Source organism: Nymphalis io, chromosome 9 (genome assembly GCF_905147045.1).
Source record: "Nymphalis io chromosome 9, ilAglIoxx1.1, whole genome shotgun sequence".
Lineage (NCBI taxonomy): Eukaryota > Metazoa > Arthropoda > Insecta > Lepidoptera > Nymphalidae > Nymphalis > Nymphalis io.
The window spans coordinates 7,824,112-7,845,248 of NC_065896.1; the positions used below are offsets into that span (position 1 = coordinate 7,824,112).

Sequence of the window (21,137 nt, forward strand, 5' to 3'; positions counted from 1 at the left end):
AAAATCAATGTAATTTATTTGTATCATACAAATGTAAAAATGAGTGAAGTAATTTTATAGTCATAGGAGGTTTAACACAAAAAGGATTGGGAATCTCTGACTTATTAAAAAGCTTATAATTATTGCAGAATATTGCATTTTAAAGACAAAATTGTCACTGTTATTTATTTATGTTACATATGACAATACAAGCAGCAACAGCAGCTTTGTTTATAGTTACTAATAGGTTCCTATATGTGCAAATTAATTTTGTTTTTATATATCATAGATACACACAAATTATTGACTTAATGAATCAAATGTATTTATGCAGTTTTCATTATTTTTAGTATCGAAAGGAGATTATTAAATTCCCTTTGACTGTTAACATTGGTGATGGAAATGCACATACTTATTGTGAAGACTGAAGGATTTACACTTTACATTGTTGGCAATTTATAAAGGAATCATAATATTTATTGTATATTATAGATAGATTAATGTTGATCTGAAATGGATATTACTTCAAAGTAGATCTATATTTATAAGTAACAAATTATTTTCATTGTGATTTCTTATTTTGGATTTACTATTTAATTTAGAATAAGGATTATCATTTTAACTTCTTTTGTACATTTTCATACTGTTAAATATCACTATGTATAAGAAATTTCTAAAAAGGAAAATACATTTTAATATGTATGAGGCTTTTGATTTACAATGTTTATTTCATAAATACAAAATAAATGTTTTTTTTACAAAATATGTTTTTTAATTGTTAAAAAAAGTTGTGATTTATTATGAATAATTAAAAGTGGCATGCCATTTTTATAATTTACAATTAATTTGGTATTTTTTTCTATCAATATAATTTATGTTAATCTACCAAAGTATTCAGCTCTAAAGCATACATGCCTTAGCTGTGGCCATTGTATTATAAATACATCAGCAAAGAACTGTAATATTATGCCAGATAAAGAAAGTGTTCTGACTCTACAAAGACTTTCTATAAATACTATTCTACAGTCTAAAATAAACAAACATCTTAATAAAAATGAAACCAAACAAACTGGTACACATGTTCCAGGACCATTACAAAATATAACATCAGGCTTAAATTTATATAAAATAGGTATAGTAGAAAGAGTTGCATAAATGGTGGTGAATACCGATGACAGATATGATTGCTTAACATTTCTACTTCTGGGAATTCTATATAATGTATAATCATCAGATCCATTCACCGCTTCTTGTATTTTTACTTCACTACTGGTATCATTTTTCGCTAAAATGAATAGTCGTGGCTGAAACTTCTTGGAGTCTAAATGAGACATAAGTCTCAATAGTTCTGTCGTATGACCACCAGACCCGATGCAGTAAATTGTTCTTAATGAATTATTTGGACTAATTAACTGGCAATCACTTCTTAATATTTTATAAAATAGGAAGAAAACTCTCATGGTGAACGCCACGGTTATACCCGTTGCTACATATAAGATAACACTCATATTGACCGATGACTTTAGAATTAATCAGTAATTAAGCTATCAATATATCGCTTATTATTTCTAATTTAATAATAATGAAATAACATCATTAAACCGTATAAATTTTATTTTCAAAAAACTGTCTTAACATCATTTGATATTTTGATGTTATGACTGACACTTGACAGTGACAGCAATGGCATCACTAAAAAGATCATAGGAAGGGTCCTAATATTTTCACGCCAGAAAAAGAAAACCAAAAATCATCCTAAAGTTAGGCCATTGTAAATAACGTTTAACGTTTGGTTATTCACTTTTTGATTTCTGCCTCGGAAAGTAACTGTTTCCGATTATAATTTTTTTTTTAAATGCAGGATAAATTATAGTGTATTGTACGTTCATATTTCATAATAACCTGACGTGTGACGCGGCTGGTAGAAGTTAATTTAGCAGTGTTTTTTTCTCTGCAAACCGTCTCTTCATGACGGGATTCATATCAATTTGATGGGATTTAAATCTACATGATATGGAGGAAGTCGCACAACATTATGACCTTTACTCTCTATTAATCGGACTGCTTTATATACAGGTCCTTGGATGTTATGTTTAATTAATTCATGTAACACGTTTTTTGTTATAATCCATCCAGCGTTATAATCCATCGTCTAACTGTACCATATTCTCGGACCAAAACACCTTCCTCAAACTACAATTGCCAGCACTTTTTAACCCCAAAGGAAGAATTATGAAAGAATAAGAATTATGAAATATGTTTCTAACTAACTTTTATATCTAAGTAAATATTTATAGTCCGCCAATCTTCTCAGAACTTTTTAATTTTATTAAGAAAATTAAATCTTCAGGCGGCTATATAATGGAGAAATCTACTATCTATTAAAATTTTTCTTTTTGTTAGGCATATATTTATATTTATATCCGAGAGTCTTTATAATTTTCCATCGTGTCATACGTTCATCTTGAAAATGTAAGTCATCCCGCAGTTTAATAAAAAATTTACTTAATGTAGGATTTCTTTTCTAACAGCGCAAAATGACATCATTTTTTGAGGAATGGCAGAAATATTAAAGTCCTCCTCTTTTCCTCCCCTTTCGGCCGCTTTTTTCCAGGAGTTCTTTTGATGGTCTTCCTTAATTTGAAGACGTACTGGATTCTCTTTCTTGCCTCAAAATTCGCGTTACAGTAGACTCAGATACATTTGTAAATATTTGTTAACACAATAACTAGATCGCCTTTTTTAAATCTAGCAGTGTAAAAATAATGTTTAATTATACTTTCTTGTATATATTATTTATTATAGTATATTTATTTATAACAAACTATGCTACTCCAATAACGTAAAACCAACATTTTTATGTAAGCCCCGGGGTTAAGCAAGCGAACAGGAGGCTTACCTGATGGAAAGTGACTACCACCGCCCATGGACATCTGCAACACCCGCGGGCTTGCAGGTGCGTTACCGCCATTTAAGGAATGAGTACGCTTTTTTCTTGAAGGTTTCTATGTCATATCGGTTTGGAAAAGTTGTCGGCGAAAGCTGGTTCTACAGAGTGGTTGTGCGAAGCAGGAAATGGCTTAAAAATCGCGCTGTTGTGGATTTCCAGACATTGCACCTCGATGTCTGTCGATGTCGATGATGTCGGGTGGTGAGGATGGAATTCGGAATTCTGGACTGATGTCCAGTGGTGAAATTCAGCGACCAAGACTAATCCAAAGAATTCCTCAGAACATTCCCCGTGATAAATGCTATAATATAGGATGTAGAGTGACTTTATAAAGCGGAACTGAACAACATTTTTCATAACATTATTGTATTTGTGAGAAAAAGAAAACTATATAATATCCATATATCCATATTTATAATAACTATATAGTATGTAATGAGTGAAAGATATCAAGGACGGACGCTACGGCTCTGCTAATATGACGAAATTTTATTACGAATGACAAATTTTGTTTACCGATGGAATGTTATTCCATATTTTTATAGCTTGAGGTTTTGGATAATTTTCCAATTTAACTGCATAGTCAATTTTATGAAAATATATTATTATGAACTATTTTTTTAAAGCATTAAATTTCAAAATAGATTGCATCACCATAGCTTTAATGTCTGGAAATGGATGAGTGAGTTGATTCGAACAGTGAGTTATATCAGTGCAAATGTATCGATTGATATGTGGTTGCGCACCACACACAGCGCATTTGACGTCTTTCTACTGGGGAGTGGTCTGTTACCAGATGTACGGCGTTATATGCATGTACGATCAAAAGATAAAACAGATATCGTACATGTTTCTTCATATTTGCCAAAACCGGGATAGATACCGATTAATAACAGTGGACGATAAACTTTTGGCAAAACAAAATATCAAACGAAATGGATGTAATTTTTACAGACAAATGAAATGCTTGAATTTGAACAGTAAAACTCTATATAGAGGTAATATGGATTACGTATTCTTATTTATATGCTCTTGGAAACTGAGAACATTGTAGAACCAATAATATAAAGTTTATAAGAATGTACTTTTTTTAAATAAGTTTTTATTTACCTATCGTACGACTGATAATTTCAAACGTCTGGCAACACTCATAGAATTTATTGATTGAGCAAATAGTATAAAATTGTGTCAGTCGATCAGTTCACAGTTGACGTGAATTGTTATTATGTTCATGTCTGAATCTGAATTTCAATAATTAATTGATTGTCGCAAAACGAAATGTGTAATAATTTATTTTCATTGACTTTAGTTTCCAAATAATATCAAAATACGTATTCATTCCCTATCCCTACGATAAACGTAATAAAAATGAGGCTTTTTAATATTAATGGTGTAAACGGTTTCCAGGTGATATCTTTAATTTTCGTTGTTTTTTATCTTTTCGGTATATTAAATATTTATTTTAGTGACAAAAATAATTATTGTGCTATGACATATATGTTTGAGTATCCTCAGTTTGTGGTAAGTTTATTTTAATTTTTAATGTTTTCATTAAATGATTGATTTTTGGTATTGTAAAAATTAAATGTTGTATATTTTTAGCGTATAGCTCTGGATGAAAACAAAATATTTCCACAATATGGACTTTATGCATACAGCGAGGGAAGATTCACGGAGAGAGCTAGAAAAATGTGGTAAGAGAAATGTGTGAAATATGTTAACAGAAATTCTCAATCTCTTTTCTTAAAAACTTATTTTTCTTTCAGGTTTGATGGTATACCTGTACTTTTCCTGCCAGGAAATTCAGGCAGTCACATGCAGGCTAGATCTTTGGCATCTGTAGCTCTGAGGAAAGCATTATCATCGAAATATGAATACCATTTTGATTATTTTACTAGTAAGTAAACAAAGGACTAGTACATAGATACATGTTCTATTTAATAAGTTTTTAAAATTATAGATTTATAAACATACATTGATATCAATATGATTAATTTAGGGAAAAATCTTTTTAAAATTTTCAATAAGTGATTGTTTCGTAAAATATATTTATTGCAAAATAAACTTGTGTGATTCTATATTATATACCACATATTGTATCCATACAAAGTTGTTTCTAATGTTACAAAAACTTAGGTATTTTTATATTTTTTTAGTAAGTTATAATGAAGAGCTCTCGGGTTTGTATGGTGGTGTACTACAAAGCCAAACAGAGTTTGCTGCTGCTTGTGTATCAAAAATTTTGAGTCTTTACAAAAGCAATGGATTTACAAAGTCAGTTCCTACTTCGATAATACTTATTGGACATTCCATGGTAAGCGTATTATCATTACTTTCTTAAACTGACTAAAAATTTGTTTTTTAATAATGTTTTTATAATATTATTAATGGTTTTTATGTATATTTATCTTCGTCTTAATTATATTAACCTCTTTCTAATTCTTAGACTTTGTGAATCAATATGACAAATCACACTGCGAAAAGTATTTATTTATTTTGTCAATTTTATGTGTAATCTTCTTTATCTATAGTTTTCTTAATACTTTCACTGCCGTCTTGCCAAATCTATACACAAACATATTTTACTATGGTTCTCGACTACAATTCCGGTTCCGAATCAACTACAGATATGACAAGGTAATGCTAATTAAAATGTTTTCGGTTAACTTTAAATGTTTTTTTTAGTTTATTTCACACAATAAATGAGAATAAAATAATTAGATGTATCCTACTACATAATAATATATATTAAAAAAACATTTACCGGTAATTGTTTGTGCCTCAAATTTAATAATTTTTAGTTTTTATCAAAAAAAAGTATGTATACCATATTTTTTTATGAGTGTAATTAAATAAACCTCATATTAAATATTTATAATTTTATCCAGCATTGCGAATTAAATAGTTAAACAAAGGACGATGTAGTTACCATGTTATTAATAAATTTTTTAACAATAAAATAACCAATGATACATGTAAAAATAAGCATATATTTACTAGCGCGCGCAATTTGACAACTTAAATAGACGCTTTTAGTTCAATCCGTATCAAGCAAGGCGACAAGTGTGATAAACAATAAAATAATATAAATAATATTAATAATAAAATGCCGTCCTGTGTATACAAAAACTGTACCAAATATGACGTCAAAATAAATAAAACAAAAGGGATCTCATATCACACGTAAGTATCGCATAATTATTTGTGTATTTATATTTAAAAACAGTTTTTTTTTTCTAAAGACATCGAAACAGGTTATAACGTGCAGAAGATGCGTTATCGTAGATAAAAAAGAGGAAATCAGTTGTGGACTTGATTTGCTCTTTGTTATCTGATGGCTGAATATACATGATTTTTTAAATTAGTTCCCTATATTTTTTATATTTACATATAAGGTTTTCGAATAATGAAGTCAGCTTTCAAGATTGGATCGCAATAGTACGGCAACAAAGAAGAATTAGATTGGATGCTATCAAAAAGCAATAGAAATTTGTAGGTATCTTTCAATTTACATAATAAACTTTTTTTTTTAAATACTAAAAGACTTGTCTACATTATACAAAATAAATATATTTTAATTTCTATCATGTTTTATTTTTGTGTACAATAACTTTTCCTAACTTGATTGCCTTTTTACTACCGTTGTCTGAAAAATATGTATAATATCATTGAATAGCATAAAGTTTATTGATTGAATTCACAGTGCCAGCCAATACCTTGATAGGGGTGGGGGAAGTTGCGTAGCAAAGGTGCACCCGGTGCAAGTGCACCGGGAGACTATGACCTTTGCTACGGCCTCATATTTGCCGCCCTCTTATTTTTGCAATTGATTATAATAAATATGGGGCATTGTGAAAAGATTATTATTATTAAAAAAAATTAACCTGATAAGTGAAAATTACAATTACATTGGCATATGAAATAACATATTTGTAAAAAAAACAAATAGAAATTCATTGATAATATTGCGTACGCGTATTGGTAAACATTTTTTTTTACCGCCATCTTTGAAATGCCGCCCGATGCGGACCACACCCTTCGCCTTCCACCTTCCTACGCCACTGAAAGGGGTATTAAGCAAAATTGTTAATATTTTATTTAATTTTCTAGTTCAAAGTTAAAATATAATATATTTTATGTATAACTATATAAAATTTTCAAGAATTGTCAGATTAGAAATAGAAAATATAAAATTTTCTTGATTGATTTTTTTTTATTAAAGTTAGAAATGTGTTATGTTTACATTTCTTTGATTTATACTCGTAATGCTACGTGTTTTTGATACAAAAACTTGATAATGATATATATATATATATGTTATATATATATTGATAATTATATTTACAAATAACCTAATTTATAAAATATGTGCAACACGAAAAAAATAATACAATAATGCCAGACGTTACATGTAGAAAAAGCGTAGACATGTCATCGTGGGCGTGTAAGGAACACGCGAGTTACTCACAACACTCTCAAAGAGATGTATCAATTCGATAACTATATGGAAATAATTTTCTAGTTTCGACATATCAATATCGACTAACTTGACATATTTAAATTTACATATATTATACCTTGGCTTTTTTCCTACTGAGTTGAATTTTTTAGTAATCGGAATTGTCATACTGGTAAATTTTTTGCTACATGCTATGGATACATTTATTTTTGTTTTTAAACGTCGATACGTGGTTTCACAGTAGATGCGACTTAAAACAAAATGTCAGCAATTTTTCCGCCTTAGGTCCGGGTATAGTCGGCGTAGGGAACCTTGATCTACGTATAAATTACTTTTATTTACTAGCTGTCTTTTTTTTTGTACTAGTTTAAATACGCACTAGTTACATTAGTGAAATATAAGTAATGTTCAACAATGCGTATGTGTGCTGTCACAGATTTTTTTTTCATTTATTTTTTTAGAGTATAACATATCTATGCTTTTTAATATCATATATTATATCAATCAATAACAGAATAAAATTCTAGCAATAATTTTGACAACCCTACTCGTTGGTGCGGGAACCTGGTTTCGGACACAGTGGCATCGCCCGACCGTTACACGTTTATGGCTTTGATGTACTCGAAAATGTACATTTGAAAATTATTTTGGGGCGTAGTTTTAATAACTGAGCTTGGCAGTGAAAGTGTTAATAATTTATCCTGCATTTCTTCGTATTAATGTTCTTTCAAAAGATTGTAATAAATTTTGTTATTTTAGGGAGGACTTATTGCTAAACGTCTTATGGCACATCCGAGTACAATCAATACAACTAATGTTGCAATAACATTGGCAACGCCTCTTGAAGCTCCTGTTATTAACGTTGATTTAGAAATAAATGAATATTATACAATTATGGACTATGAATGGAAAACTAATGTCGAAAAAGATAAGGAGATAGAGGAAAAAAAGTTTTTAATAAGCATTGGAAGTGGACCACGTGATGTATTGGTTCCATCCGGCCTGACCTCTTCCCTACACAGCCACACTACTGCTTTGGTACTTCATTAAATAATTAATTAAAAAAATTATCATGTATATTGATTTGCAGATGCATTGAAGATTGAAGTGCTTTGTTTAGTTAAACACTGTTTTATCTCTTTCTGACATTATTGATTTGACATTCGAATGAAGAAGACAGCATTGTTTAACTAATCATTCGCTAAACAATTTCTATTTACAATCAAATTTAAGGTTGTTTAATCCGTTATCAAAAACAACAACCAATTGTAGATTGTTGAGTATCATGAATAATGAAAATATTGTTTGATTTTAATAGGCTACTGCTATTCCTGGTGTATGGACATCACCAGATCATGTCAGCATGGTGTGGTGTAAGCAGCTGGTGATGGTCATTAACCGTTTCCTCTTCAATATAATCGATCAACATACTACACAAATTACGGAAAATGGTCGGATAATAGCAGCTAGTGCTAAGCAATATTTTGAGGTATTTTATTCCATACTAATTCCCGTATCCTATGTATTTATCTGTATCCTTGTATACATAATAAAAGCCGAGATGGCCTAGTGGTTAGAACGCGTGAATCTTAACCGATGATCGTGGGTTCAAACCCGGGTAAGCACAACTGAATTTTCATGTGCTTAATTTGTGATTATAATTGATGAATTATATTGTACGAGCCGTCAAGCACGAGATGTCGTGCTTGACGGTGAAGGAAAACATCGTGAGGAAACCTGCATGTGTCTAATTTCATTGAAATTATGTCACATGTGTATTCTACCAACCCGCATTAGAGCAGCGTGGTGGAATAAGCTCTAAACCTTCTCCTCAAAAAGGGAGAGGAGGCCTTAGCCCAGCAGTGGGACATTAACAGGCTGTTACTGTACTGTTATATACATAAATTCATGATGATTTGTTGAGTAGCTTAGACGTAAAAGCATAACAAGTAAATAAACTAACTAAATGATAATAATATGTTATATATATATATTATAATTATTAATAATTGTATGTAAAATATTAATATATCAGGTAGGTTAGCGCGTATAATGTGTTTGTCACACTATTATTATTTAGCAGTTCTACTTTCAAACATCATCAATCAACAATCACATTTTATGCTGTGTTCCGATTTGAAGGATAAATTAGTGCAAAGACCTTCCTATTGTCATACCTAGTCACAACAGGTTGACACATTGACGGTAGTCTATTTTTTATAGTGTTTATGGCTCTAGATGGAGATTTATCCACCCCAGTCTACTATCCACATATGCCCAGTGTGGCTTTCCTATTTCAAGTATACCCATCGATGAAATCGGGTTACACCAATTTTATACATATTTATTGTCTTCATAGGCGAATCGATCAATGACACTAAATCCAGGAATAATACGACCCAACATGATTATGCAAGCTGATTCGTTTTGGTACGAAGATAATAGACGTGTTTATCAAATAACACGGCCGGAGATCGAAAGGTAACTTATATAACTTCTTTCACGTTATGTTTCTCATTGTATATATATATTTCAATAACCTATATTTTTTATCTAACAATGGTAACTGGAGAAATGTTTATTTGATAAAAAAAAGTAGCGAGTAATTATAGTTGATCGCTATTTTTATCTTCATATAAGTGTTTCAGCAAAATTTGTGTCAAGATACGATAAAATTTGATAGTAAAATTTAATATTGATCATAAAATGATTGCATTATACGAGAGAAATTTATTTGTTATATTTATATCGGTGAGTACGTGTGCTAACAAATATAGCTGGCATTTCTCCAGACTTCGTAATAATTATTATTACACCAAGGACTGCTACGTCATCGTCATTAACGTATTTTCTTAAGTCAATGGAGTAACGAGACTATATTTTACAAACTACATACGTCAGATGTAGCTTGTAGTTGAAATGATGAACTAGCTATTCGTCCAAGGTTCGCACGGATAGAATAAGGGCTCTAACGAAACCTTAATGACGTAAAACATGTAACTCTATTGTATTACACGGGGTACACCATTAAATCTCCAGTCGAGTCGAGGTTCTGGATTTTTCCAACATATTCAATGATTGTCATCGCCATATGTCAGCTAATTTACAAAAAATATTAATTAATTTTATACCCAAATCTTTCTCATGAATCACTACGTCCATTAGTGGTAACCGTATGAAAATTCGTTAGGTAGAAAAACTACCTCCGTGTTCCGATTTGAAGGATAAATTAGGCAAAGACCTTCTGGTTGTCATACCTAGTCACAACAGGTTGACACATTGACGGTAGTCTATTTTTTATAGTGTTTATGGCTCTAGATGGAGATTTACCCACCCCAGTCTACTCTCCACATATATCCAGTGTGGCTTTTCTATTTCAAGTATACCAATCGATGAAATCGGGTGACAGCAATTTTATATCAAATATTAATTTTATACGCAAATCTTTCTCATGAATCACTACGTCCATTAGTGGAAACCGTATGAAAATTCGTTAGGTAGTTTTTGAGTTAATCGCGTTCACACAGACAGACGCGGCGGGGGCACATGGTTTTACTAGTGATACTAAAAATTATATTATTATGTAATATTTGATCATTCCGATTTAACGATATGTTCAGATTTTCACTGGGATTCCATCTCAGCGGTTTCCTGGTTAAGCCCGTGTCGTTTATGTTAGTAATTTTAATAGTACAACATATCAAAATATTACTAATTAATTTAATATATTATTGTAATAAAAGTGGAACTAAAAACTACATCAATATAGTTTTCTATTTTTTAGTAGTTTTTAGTTATATATTACCTTATGTGTTTACAATGGAGTTACATTTTTATTTTAATATATAAGGTAGCGCTTGACTGTTATCACGCCTGATGGAAAGTGATGATACAGTCTGAGATGGAGCGCGCTTGCCTAGAAGATACCTATTCACTCTAGACTTGAAGGTACCGATATTATAGGTGGTGGGATAAACGGAGGTCGGGAGGATATTCCAGATCTTACGTGTATAGACAATTTTTAACTTTCAGGCTATGTAAAAATGAAATATTTATTATTTATTCTTTATAGGACAACGCACCTGATGATAAGACTCATAAGTTACCCTCAAAATAGATTTGTAGCAGTCGAATCTGTGAATGTGGACGATAAAGATTGGATATTTGGATGCAACGCGAAGAATGTATACAATTCACACAGATACTGGTAAGAAATTACAAGAGATTTATCTATGGTAAAGATAAATTCTATTTAATTTAAAATTAGAAAAGGGACCTATTAAAATTTGAACATTTGAGTTTTAACAAAAGTTTAATATCGGTGTCATGTTTTGTAATTTTATTCGAATACATAATTCTTACAAATATGTCTAACTAGTTAAAAAGTTGTAATTGTCTATGCGATCGTCCTAATGTCTTTGATTATTTAATTAAAGGAATCTTTCTGTATTGTTGTTTCATATTGGAGCAATTATTTAATTATGATTGACAAGAATGACTAAACTTGCAATCATTACCTACACAAAATGAGATCAACACTTACATTTCCGGTATGCTTGTCTCATAGGTGACATTTATTTTTTGGTAATAAATAAATGTTTTCAAAATGTTTTGAATTCAGCAATGTTATAAATTATCTATTTTAACCGACATTATCCAGTCGAATGTTCATATTGAATGTTGAAGTCAATCGACTTTAATCTTTCACTTTTTTATATTTACAAAACTGACTACCAGTATATAATCAACAATAACAAACAGTAATACATTAAACCAAAATATTTACAATTGAGTCTTGTCGATGTGGACATTACATTCTTATATGAGAGTTAAAAAATATTAAAATTACTTGGTAACTACATTAAAATTAAACTTAACAAAAAATAATAATAATATAATATTAAAATTAAGCGATTTGCGATGCTAAGAATGGTGACATATATTGTCGAAATGTAAATGAAAGAATCGTTTCCCGTTGATAGCATTCCTCCAGCGTGAAGGTGACGTGATAAATAAGAATTCGTTTATTTTCGTCACATTCACTATTAATACGTTTATATTTAGTGTACACGTGGAAGAAACATCAATAAAAGTATTTTATACTTATCACTAAATCACAAAATTAACCTTTAAATGTATAAGGGTAAATGACCCTAACATTAGATTAAATTTATATATAATGTATATTGATATATACAGAACTAGTTTACACCTACGTCTTTGCTCGCGCGAAAGGGGACAAGGGCGGGTATTACATAAAGTAGCCTTCCTTGTAGTTCAAGCTTGCTCCATACCAAATTTCTTCAAAATCGGTTCAGTGGTTTAACCGTGAAAGCGTTAGATAGAACTCTTATCTAAACCTTCCTCATTTATAATATTAGTAAGTATTGATATGTATTGGTATAGAGATGTAATAAAATACAAACCAGGTATTTCAGTTCGGACTTTATGTAAATTAAGATAAGAAATAATTAAAAAAAAAATTAAAGGTCACAAGGTTGTGGATATAATAACTCATATAAATGAGTCTCCAGTTATAACTATCTGGTTTCAATTTATAGCAAAGAAGCAACCTCGCTGAGCGAACTGAGTCGCTGGACCGGTGCAGCTACTAACTTCGGCAAGAGGAAGCTGGCCACGATACATTTACATAGACTGATGGAAGTGAAACCGGACTGGACGCACGTTGTTGTCAAAGTGTCTCCGACTAAAAAGCCGGTAGGTTCTTTTATCAATAGTTAAAAATGTATTTGTTAGGAAATTTACCGAATTTACGTAGGTTTTTTTTAAACCCAATAGTGATGTTTATTTTATGTTATTACAATTAGTACTATATTCCTTCTACATATTCCATAATAGATTATAAAGATGATAAAATATTAAGGGTGGATTAAAGTTAGACACATATTGACCTTTTGAGCCTTTATATGATCACTTCAATTGGTTTTTTGCAAGCCCGTCTGGGTAGGTACCATCAGATATTCTACCGCTAAACATCAATACTTAGTATTTTTGTGTTCCGGTTTGAAAAGTGAGCGAACCAGTGTATTTACATAGACAACATCTTAATTTCCAAGATTAGTGGTTCATTAGCAATGTAAAGAATGGTAAATATTTCTTACAGTGCCAATGTTTACGTTCGCCTTTTTACTAAATAAAAAATAATAATAATGTCCTCCAGACCGATTTCGGCCACGGCGGCCAATCTCAAGAGAGATTAGCTAATTGCGCAGGAGATATTATAGTGGACAAGTTTGTGTACAAACACAGGTGCACTCTCTAGCTGTCATAATCCGATGGGACGGCAATTCGACATGACCGGAAAGAGTTCAGGCGTAGGACCAACGGCTTTACGTGCTTTCCGAGGCACGGGAGTGAACACACTTCCAACCTCCAGACTCCGGGCTGCTACTGAGAATTTTCTGACAGAAAAACCCAATAACTTTTTACTGGCCCGACTTAGGAATTGAACCCAGGAACTCCGGATCTGCGGCCTTGGATGTTCATTGGATGGGGAAAATGCACTTTAAAGTCAAATTTGAAAGCCATAGTACTATTCGTAACTTTTGATAATAATTTTTAAGATGCAAAAAGGTTATACAGACAGGTATTACTGTCACGTGTACTCCACTGCATTTGTATATATTTTAATTAAAAATGTTACGATATTTTCACAGATAGTACTCAATGTCGATGTAAACGATCACGCATCGAGAGAAATATACGTTAAACTACCCGCAGATATATCATTCGGTTCACGTGTCGCAGTAGATGAAACGGAACCGAATAGTTTATATTACGAATTGATTCTGTCTGATTTGAATTATGTCCACCAAGCGTATTTGTTATATGTTGAGCCGACAAGCAGCTGTCAAGCGACACAATACCACGTGACTGCTGAGTTACACGTACCATGGGCGAAGAATCATGAATCGTATCATTATTTTACGTAAGTTATTTTAAATTATTATTTATAACGTGAATTTTTTTTAAACATTTTATGCAGACATATTTAAAAATCGAAATCGAAAAAATTAGTACCCGGGCCCCCCAAGGATCTTGGTACCCCATTAGGATTATGTGGAACTCTTGTCTCCGCTGAAACCCCCGTGATACCCGTGTTTATTTTAAACTATGTAACAATTTTCTTACAGGCATTTGAAAAATACGCCCATGAAATTACGCATATTCAAAAACAACCCCAATGTAACAACAGAATGTCCAAACACAGAAAGGGTTAAGATTACTCTTCTATTAGATCCAAAATGCCAATTTAAGATTACGTAAGTACCTTTACAACCTTGTTGCAATGGATGCTGTATTTGATGGAATACTTATAAAGAACGATCCGTCCTGCATTATTTATCACAACCCAAGGTGTATCGAATAAATTTATTTATGTCTGGTGTTTTGAAAATTCCATTAAGATGGCTTCACATTATAATTCAATTCGCAAACTTTTATGTTTCTCAATGAAGTCCGAGGTCAAATTGTAGAACCAGAATCGTTACCGTTCATAGGACATTGTCACGACAAAATCTCTGCCATGCCATGTCACACGAAAATGAACCTTTTGGACATGGCATGGACATTATAGTACATGGCATGGACATTATAGTACATGGCATGGACATTATAAGTACATGGCATGGACATTATAATACATGGCATGGACATTATAGTACATGGCATGGACATTATAGTACATGGCATGGACATTATAGTACATGGAATGGACATTATTGTACATGGCATGGACATTATAAGTACATGGCATGGACATTATAGTACATGGCATGGACATTATTGTACATGGTAACACATCGAGAGAACTATTTATATGTTCTTTTTTCTACTATTCATTTATAACATTTTTTTTCAGTGTCTCAAACTCGTGGTACTATCGCTTGGCACAACTCGCACGTAACTACACTCCAGTGTTAGTTCCCTACGTAGTGGCTATAGTTTTACTCGCAGCTAGAAGTAATTTGCAGAGCTTGAAAGAACGTGGCACATGTATAACGATACACAGTGCTTTCATGAGTGAAGGTGTGCAACCGTATTACGTATTGGTCTTTGGAAGATTTGTTGGTGTGTCGGTGATGTAAGTTTATTTTAAACAATTAAAGATTGTTTACACATTGATTTTAAATGTCCTGAAAAACTCGCCGCTGCAAAACTAACAGGCAGCATTTAAGCAGCAGCTATTAAATGTCTCACTGCTGGTGTAAGGCAAATCTAACTTTTTGAGGAGGTGGTTTAGAGCTTACTCTACCACGCTCTAATGCTGGTTGGTTATATTGGATACACGTGACCGATTTTCCTCGGGGCCATGTACAGGTTTCCTCACGAAGTTTTCTTTCACCGGTGAGCACGATATGAATAATAGACACAAATTAAGCTCTTGAAAATTCAGTGGTGCTTACCCGGATTTAATGATTTTGATGTTGCCTGGCAACAAAATTAATTTTTTTTAGAGATAAATTTCTTTATTTTATATATAGACACCTACATAATTCATATCTTGTTACGACTTACTAGTGTACTTTATCTTACATTATTGAGCACCGCCATTCAATTACCCGAAGTTGTTACGATGCTATAAGAACTACTCATATACATATAATAATTTATTTTGCAATTATATATTTTCGATTATAGTTTAACTTTTTAAGATTATAAGAAATGTATTCTTTTGTTCTCTCACAAATAATAGGTGTCCATTTTAAATATTCAATTCTCATATACGTGAATTTAATTCTTATGAGAATAATAAATATTTTGTAAATTTTTAATTTATTTTAGTATAAGTTGTAAAAGATATATCAGTCCTAAATGTGTTACTTTAAATATTCATCGGTATAGAAAATAGATTGAAAGTAGGGTAACTAGTCCTTAATTGTTATTATTGGCTTTTACCTTTAGTGCGTGCTCAGTCAGATTCCTGGATGGTTTCATACATTACTTTATTATTTATTCATTCATTATTTACATATGGTATTAAAATTTGTGACGCCATTATTGTTATTCTTAAGATAAGTAAAACCACTTTCATTAATCGCATAAAACCGCTAGGTTAAATGAGGTATCATTAAGCACAATGAGTAAAATTTAAAAGTACAAAATTCTTTGTATATGACATAACGCTAAGTTCAATTTTCGTTTTGTAGCGATTCGCTTGTGTTTTTTGTAGTAATTTTTTAAATTAGTTTACGAAAATGTTATTGTTTAAACATTTTTAATTTATAGGAATTTAAATGTGAATCTTGTTCCAGGGCCGTGCCGTTTGTATCATTTCTATTCGAGAATGCCAGTTGGAATAATCTTGAAGTACTAAATTTCACTCGATCTCTCCTAGTGTTGCCAACTTATATGACTGCTTTGGGAATATTAAATGTTCTTGGTTTTGTAGTACTGTTTGTAATGTTATTTTCATCGCAGTTGGCTCACCGACTCCTATTTAGGTTTGTAAAATAATATTCTAAAAATGTATTCTGTATTATTTCAGTTAATTTATAACTGTAGATTAAATACAGTAGGTTAATACATTTTTTTTTATATTTTATGTTGTACCTTTTATTTTTTAGGATTGTATGGCGTGGTGGTACAGGGCTAGCTGAGAGGATATCAGAGGGGCTACAAAAAGTGCCAATGATCATGACTACTGCTCTCATTTGTGCTGTGCCTCTTTCTTGTGGTGCTGCATCTTTGGCTGTTGGTGGTGCATTCTATGCATTTTTGGTCAGTTATCGAACTTCTTACAATGCAAAATTTTCTTAAAAATTAAACATTATATTAAATTGTTAACATCACATAATTATGGTATATTTATACTTTCTATTATTTGAGGTACAGTAATAATAGTTTATTTCTTTTAGATATCTAAAATGCTCGAAGAATATCTTGAAGATTACGTTTATATACTGATGTCTAAAGCAGCCAGCAGGATCTGTCGTATGTTTAAAGCCAAAGAAACTGAAGTTACCACAACAACAGGTCCATCGTCAAATGATAAAGGCAAAGTGAAAGAGCCCGAGTCTACAGAAGATAAAAAAGCAAAGCTATTAGAAGAATGGAAGCATATTAATGACTTGAATAGTATAAACTTTCACATTATGCTATTTTTCATGTGGATGGCAGTGACTCTTATTAATTTACCGGCTTTATTGACATGGGCACGAAACTTCAAGTAAATATAAGTTATAAGTTTTTTTTTAATAATCAAAAATCAGCAAGCAATATTAATTCTAAATTCCAAGCTTTACAGATTAAACACATTGACCCTACGCCAGACTTGGGCAATTGTGATTATTATTAATCTGTAATCAAATACTATTTTTGGATAGATTCTGAGAAGTACTGCCCGTATCGTACCGTTCCGTGCATCCCCGCGCCGGCCGGTCATATCTTATCTCCAGCACACTTAACGTGCGTCCGGCTACACACTTAAGATTAAAGATTATTAATATTATAACTTTCGTTTATAATATTTCTAATTGAAAATATTAAACTCAGCAGAAAAGCAAAATTCATGTACATATTTCGTAAAAAACAACCAATTATCTGTAATCTTGATTACTATAATCAAAATTAATGATTACAGAAGTAGTTGATTACATCTAACTCCGCCCTACATTTCCTTTAAGACGTAGTAAGTTTATATGTAAAAGGGCTAAATTTGTATTACATTAATAATTGATTCTCTTTTTGCTGGGTAATCGTTACAGGAGAAGTTTAAAAAATATATGTTAACCACATATATATAATTTATTTCTCTCGGTTAAAAAAATCTTTGTAATAGTTAATAATTATGCAAAGTACCCTCTGAAGGAGAAGTTTATTACTATTGTTTTAGTCATATGTCAAGTTTTTTTTTGTTTTATTTACATAAATAATTAACACAATATGAGGGAAATATTCGGTTATTTCTACAGAATATGTTTTTATATATATATTTTTTACGAAATCGAAACTAGATGTATCCCCTGTATCGCTTAAAAAAGGGCAAAGGGGGTGAGTTTTCTGCGCGGCATGATTTTCGGTAACGGCGAAACGATCAAGGTCAACGACATATTCAAATAAAATATTTGGTATATACTACTTATATATTTACTTAAAATATTTTAGTATATATAAGAACTACAAAACTCCATTATTGCTCTTTAATTGAAAACCTAATTACACCTAGGTACCAGTTTTATATTCACAAAATTATCGCTATGAACTAAAATGATATTATTGTGTTAATATAAATACTTTTTTTAGGTATGATACGGTTTTGAAACCAGATACATCCTACTACACCGGTTTCATCATGTCAGCATGTTCAGCTATTGTTTGGCAGATGGATACTCCCAAGAAGTTTTTGTTAGTATATTTAAATTTATTTTGTAGTATTAACTGTATTTGTTCTATAAATGTAAAAACAATATTTAACATTTTTGAAATTACAGTAATGTATCGTGCAAACCATTTTACTTTAAAATAATTATATTAAAAAATGCTATTTACTCTTGCAACCAAATTTGTGATATAAATAGTCCAATACAATATAAACTTTATAATATAAAAAGATCAAATAAATAAAGAATATATATATTATTTAATAATAGTTTATTACTGGTTGAATAAAATGTCATTTTTCTTTCTTTATTTTTTAGGAAGCATTATGAAAGTGTGGGTCATATGCTCTACATCGTGGCAATCATGATTTTAGCCTTTGGGCCATTTTCTCTTACAATTGTCAACTATGCTGTTACATTTATGTTTACGGTCATTACAATACATCAATGGTGTGGTAAAGAAGATTTAGCCCAAGTAATATCTGAACAGAACATGAAAAGAGGAGTTAGTAAGGATGATGATGATAAGACAGCTAATAAAATGGATCTGGAAACCAAAAATAAAAATGACGAAACAAAATTTAATTGTGATACAGGGCCAATAAATGAAAATGTTACTGACGAAAAAGCCAATGAAAATGTTGCTGACGAAAAAGCCAATGAAAATGTTGCTGACGAAAAAGCCAATGAAAATGTTGCCGACGAAAAAGCCAATGAAAATGAAGAAAATGCCACTGAACGTGATGTGCCCAACGAAAATAAGATTTACAATATATTCAAAAATCTCAGAGAGAAGCTTAGTTTCAATAACAATTTGGAACAATAATTAATCAAAGTCCATTTATTTTTGGAATTTATTATTTGTATATATGTTGTAGAATGTTGACAAAGATATTTTAATGTATTGACTATTTTAATAGAGATATTAATGTAACTAGTCCAACAATATTTTACCAGTGTACCATATAAGAATTAATAATTGAAAAAAAAAGTGTAGTCAGTACTAGTAGATGTCTTATGTATGCATTTTATCCGCAGCAAACAAAAACTTGTTTAAGAATATTGTAAACATCTCAAAAAATATGTAATTTTGTATAATAATGGCCTATTTTTTGTGCCAATATTTTAAAACAGTGGCCTGACCCAACATAGTCCTGGTTGTACAATTATCTGTCTTAGTATACATTACGTCTCCGGAAGTGTTTGTTGAAAGTCACTGACAAATATGAGAATACTCTTTATTTATATAGTACAAATAACACATCAGACCATGGGCCACTATATTTTTTATAGAACATTTTAAATAATAAAAAGTTATTAACATTACATACTTCTAGTATTCAACTGTTTCTGAAAGATAACAGTTTCTAGTAAATAATAGACTTAAGCATAGTACTGTTAACTCATACTGTGGTATTTTTCTTACTTCAAGAATATTTATTTACCTGTAGTTACATCTAAACAAAAGGTTAGATTTGTATATTTTACATGCACAAAAGGAACCTTTATTATAACTATTTTGTTGGATAAGTAATATCATGACATCAACGAAAGTATTCAAATTTCACGCCAGATAATGACTTCTAGAAAAATTTGAATATCTCTGGTTACATTATTGTAATTTTCATAAGGATCTCTTAATATTTTTGAAAATATATGTCTATGTTACTTGTTGATACTATATTCTATGTGTGTAGTGAAAGAATTTTTAAAATCAATTAAGTAGTTTTCAATTATATCCATTACAAATTAATATAAAAAAAAACTTTTCTCTTTATAATATTAATAGTCGTTCAGTAATATAGATATAGGCGAAATTTCCTGTTTAAACTATAATCCGATATTAATTGTCTTTAAAAATAAAAGAATTTTACCTTAAAAGCTATTTATTTATTACAAATAAGATCAATAACAACGACACGTCATATAAATGCTCGTTCATTTTTTTCCTTTCTTACCAGATGATTTTTCATCAGTATTCCTAGGATTTTGCCAATTCAGCGGATTTCTGCGGTACATCGGCCACGGTGGTAAAGTTAAAATCGCAGCTAGTATAAATCCTGCTCCCAAAATGTACACAGATTGAGAGAATTGTTGAACAATATAACCCCAAATGAATCCGACGATGCTGAATAATGTTATAATAGCTCTATACAGTTTTTCTGCCTTCGCTTGTCCAACATAATCTATATGGGTTGGGATAGACGTAAAAATATCCATTTTATATGTCTAGAAAATTGATTTGTTTTATATCTTGAAAAAAAAAACGATCAACTGACAAGGCGACGTAGACAAATACTTGGTAGTAGGTACTACTACTATCATGAAATATCACGTCAATAAGTCAAGTCACAGAGTACATCCCACTGAAAAATAAAAATATAGATAACAAATAATCTCAGTGTGG

At 31.0% G+C, this 21,137-nt stretch overlaps 3 protein-coding genes across 4 annotated transcripts; 1 reads left to right on the top strand and 2 right to left on the bottom strand.

The window, feature by feature from the left end:
- Positions 1–757: 757 nt before the first annotated feature.
- Positions 758–1,610, bottom strand: LOC126770656 (UDP-N-acetylglucosamine transferase subunit ALG14 homolog). The gene has a single exon (XM_050490164.1). The coding sequence runs from the start codon at positions 1,485–1,487 to the stop codon at positions 852–854; it is 636 nt and encodes a 211-aa protein (XP_050346121.1). The 5' UTR covers positions 1,488–1,610; the 3' UTR covers positions 758–851.
- Positions 1,611–4,123: 2,513 nt separating this feature from the next.
- LOC126770487 (GPI inositol-deacylase) lies at positions 4,124–20,482 on the top strand. Of its 2 annotated transcripts, none has more exons than XM_050489882.1 (17): positions 4,124–4,450; positions 4,532–4,623; positions 4,696–4,826; positions 5,086–5,243; positions 8,148–8,426; positions 8,707–8,877; positions 9,748–9,869; positions 11,461–11,595; positions 12,950–13,106; positions 14,066–14,337; positions 14,543–14,671; positions 15,271–15,492; positions 16,664–16,852; positions 16,976–17,129; positions 17,267–17,577; positions 18,654–18,759; positions 19,053–20,482. In XM_050489882.1, exons 1-17 carry the CDS (start codon positions 4,298–4,300, stop codon positions 19,554–19,556), a joined length of 3,285 nt encoding a protein of 1,094 aa, XP_050345839.1. In that variant the 5' UTR covers positions 4,124–4,297; the 3' UTR covers positions 19,557–20,482. The 2 variants fall into 2 exon arrangements, with proteins under 2 accessions (XP_050345839.1, XP_050345838.1); XM_050489881.1 differs by having other exon boundaries at positions 18,654–18,755; positions 19,049–20,482.
- Positions 20,483–20,605: 123 nt separating this feature from the next.
- Positions 20,606–21,027, bottom strand: LOC126770685 (signal peptidase complex subunit 1). Its single transcript, XM_050490196.1, has one exon. The coding sequence runs from the start codon at positions 20,948–20,950 to the stop codon at positions 20,669–20,671; it is 282 nt and encodes a 93-aa protein (XP_050346153.1). The 5' UTR covers positions 20,951–21,027; the 3' UTR covers positions 20,606–20,668.
- Positions 21,028–21,137: the final 110 nt, after the last annotated feature.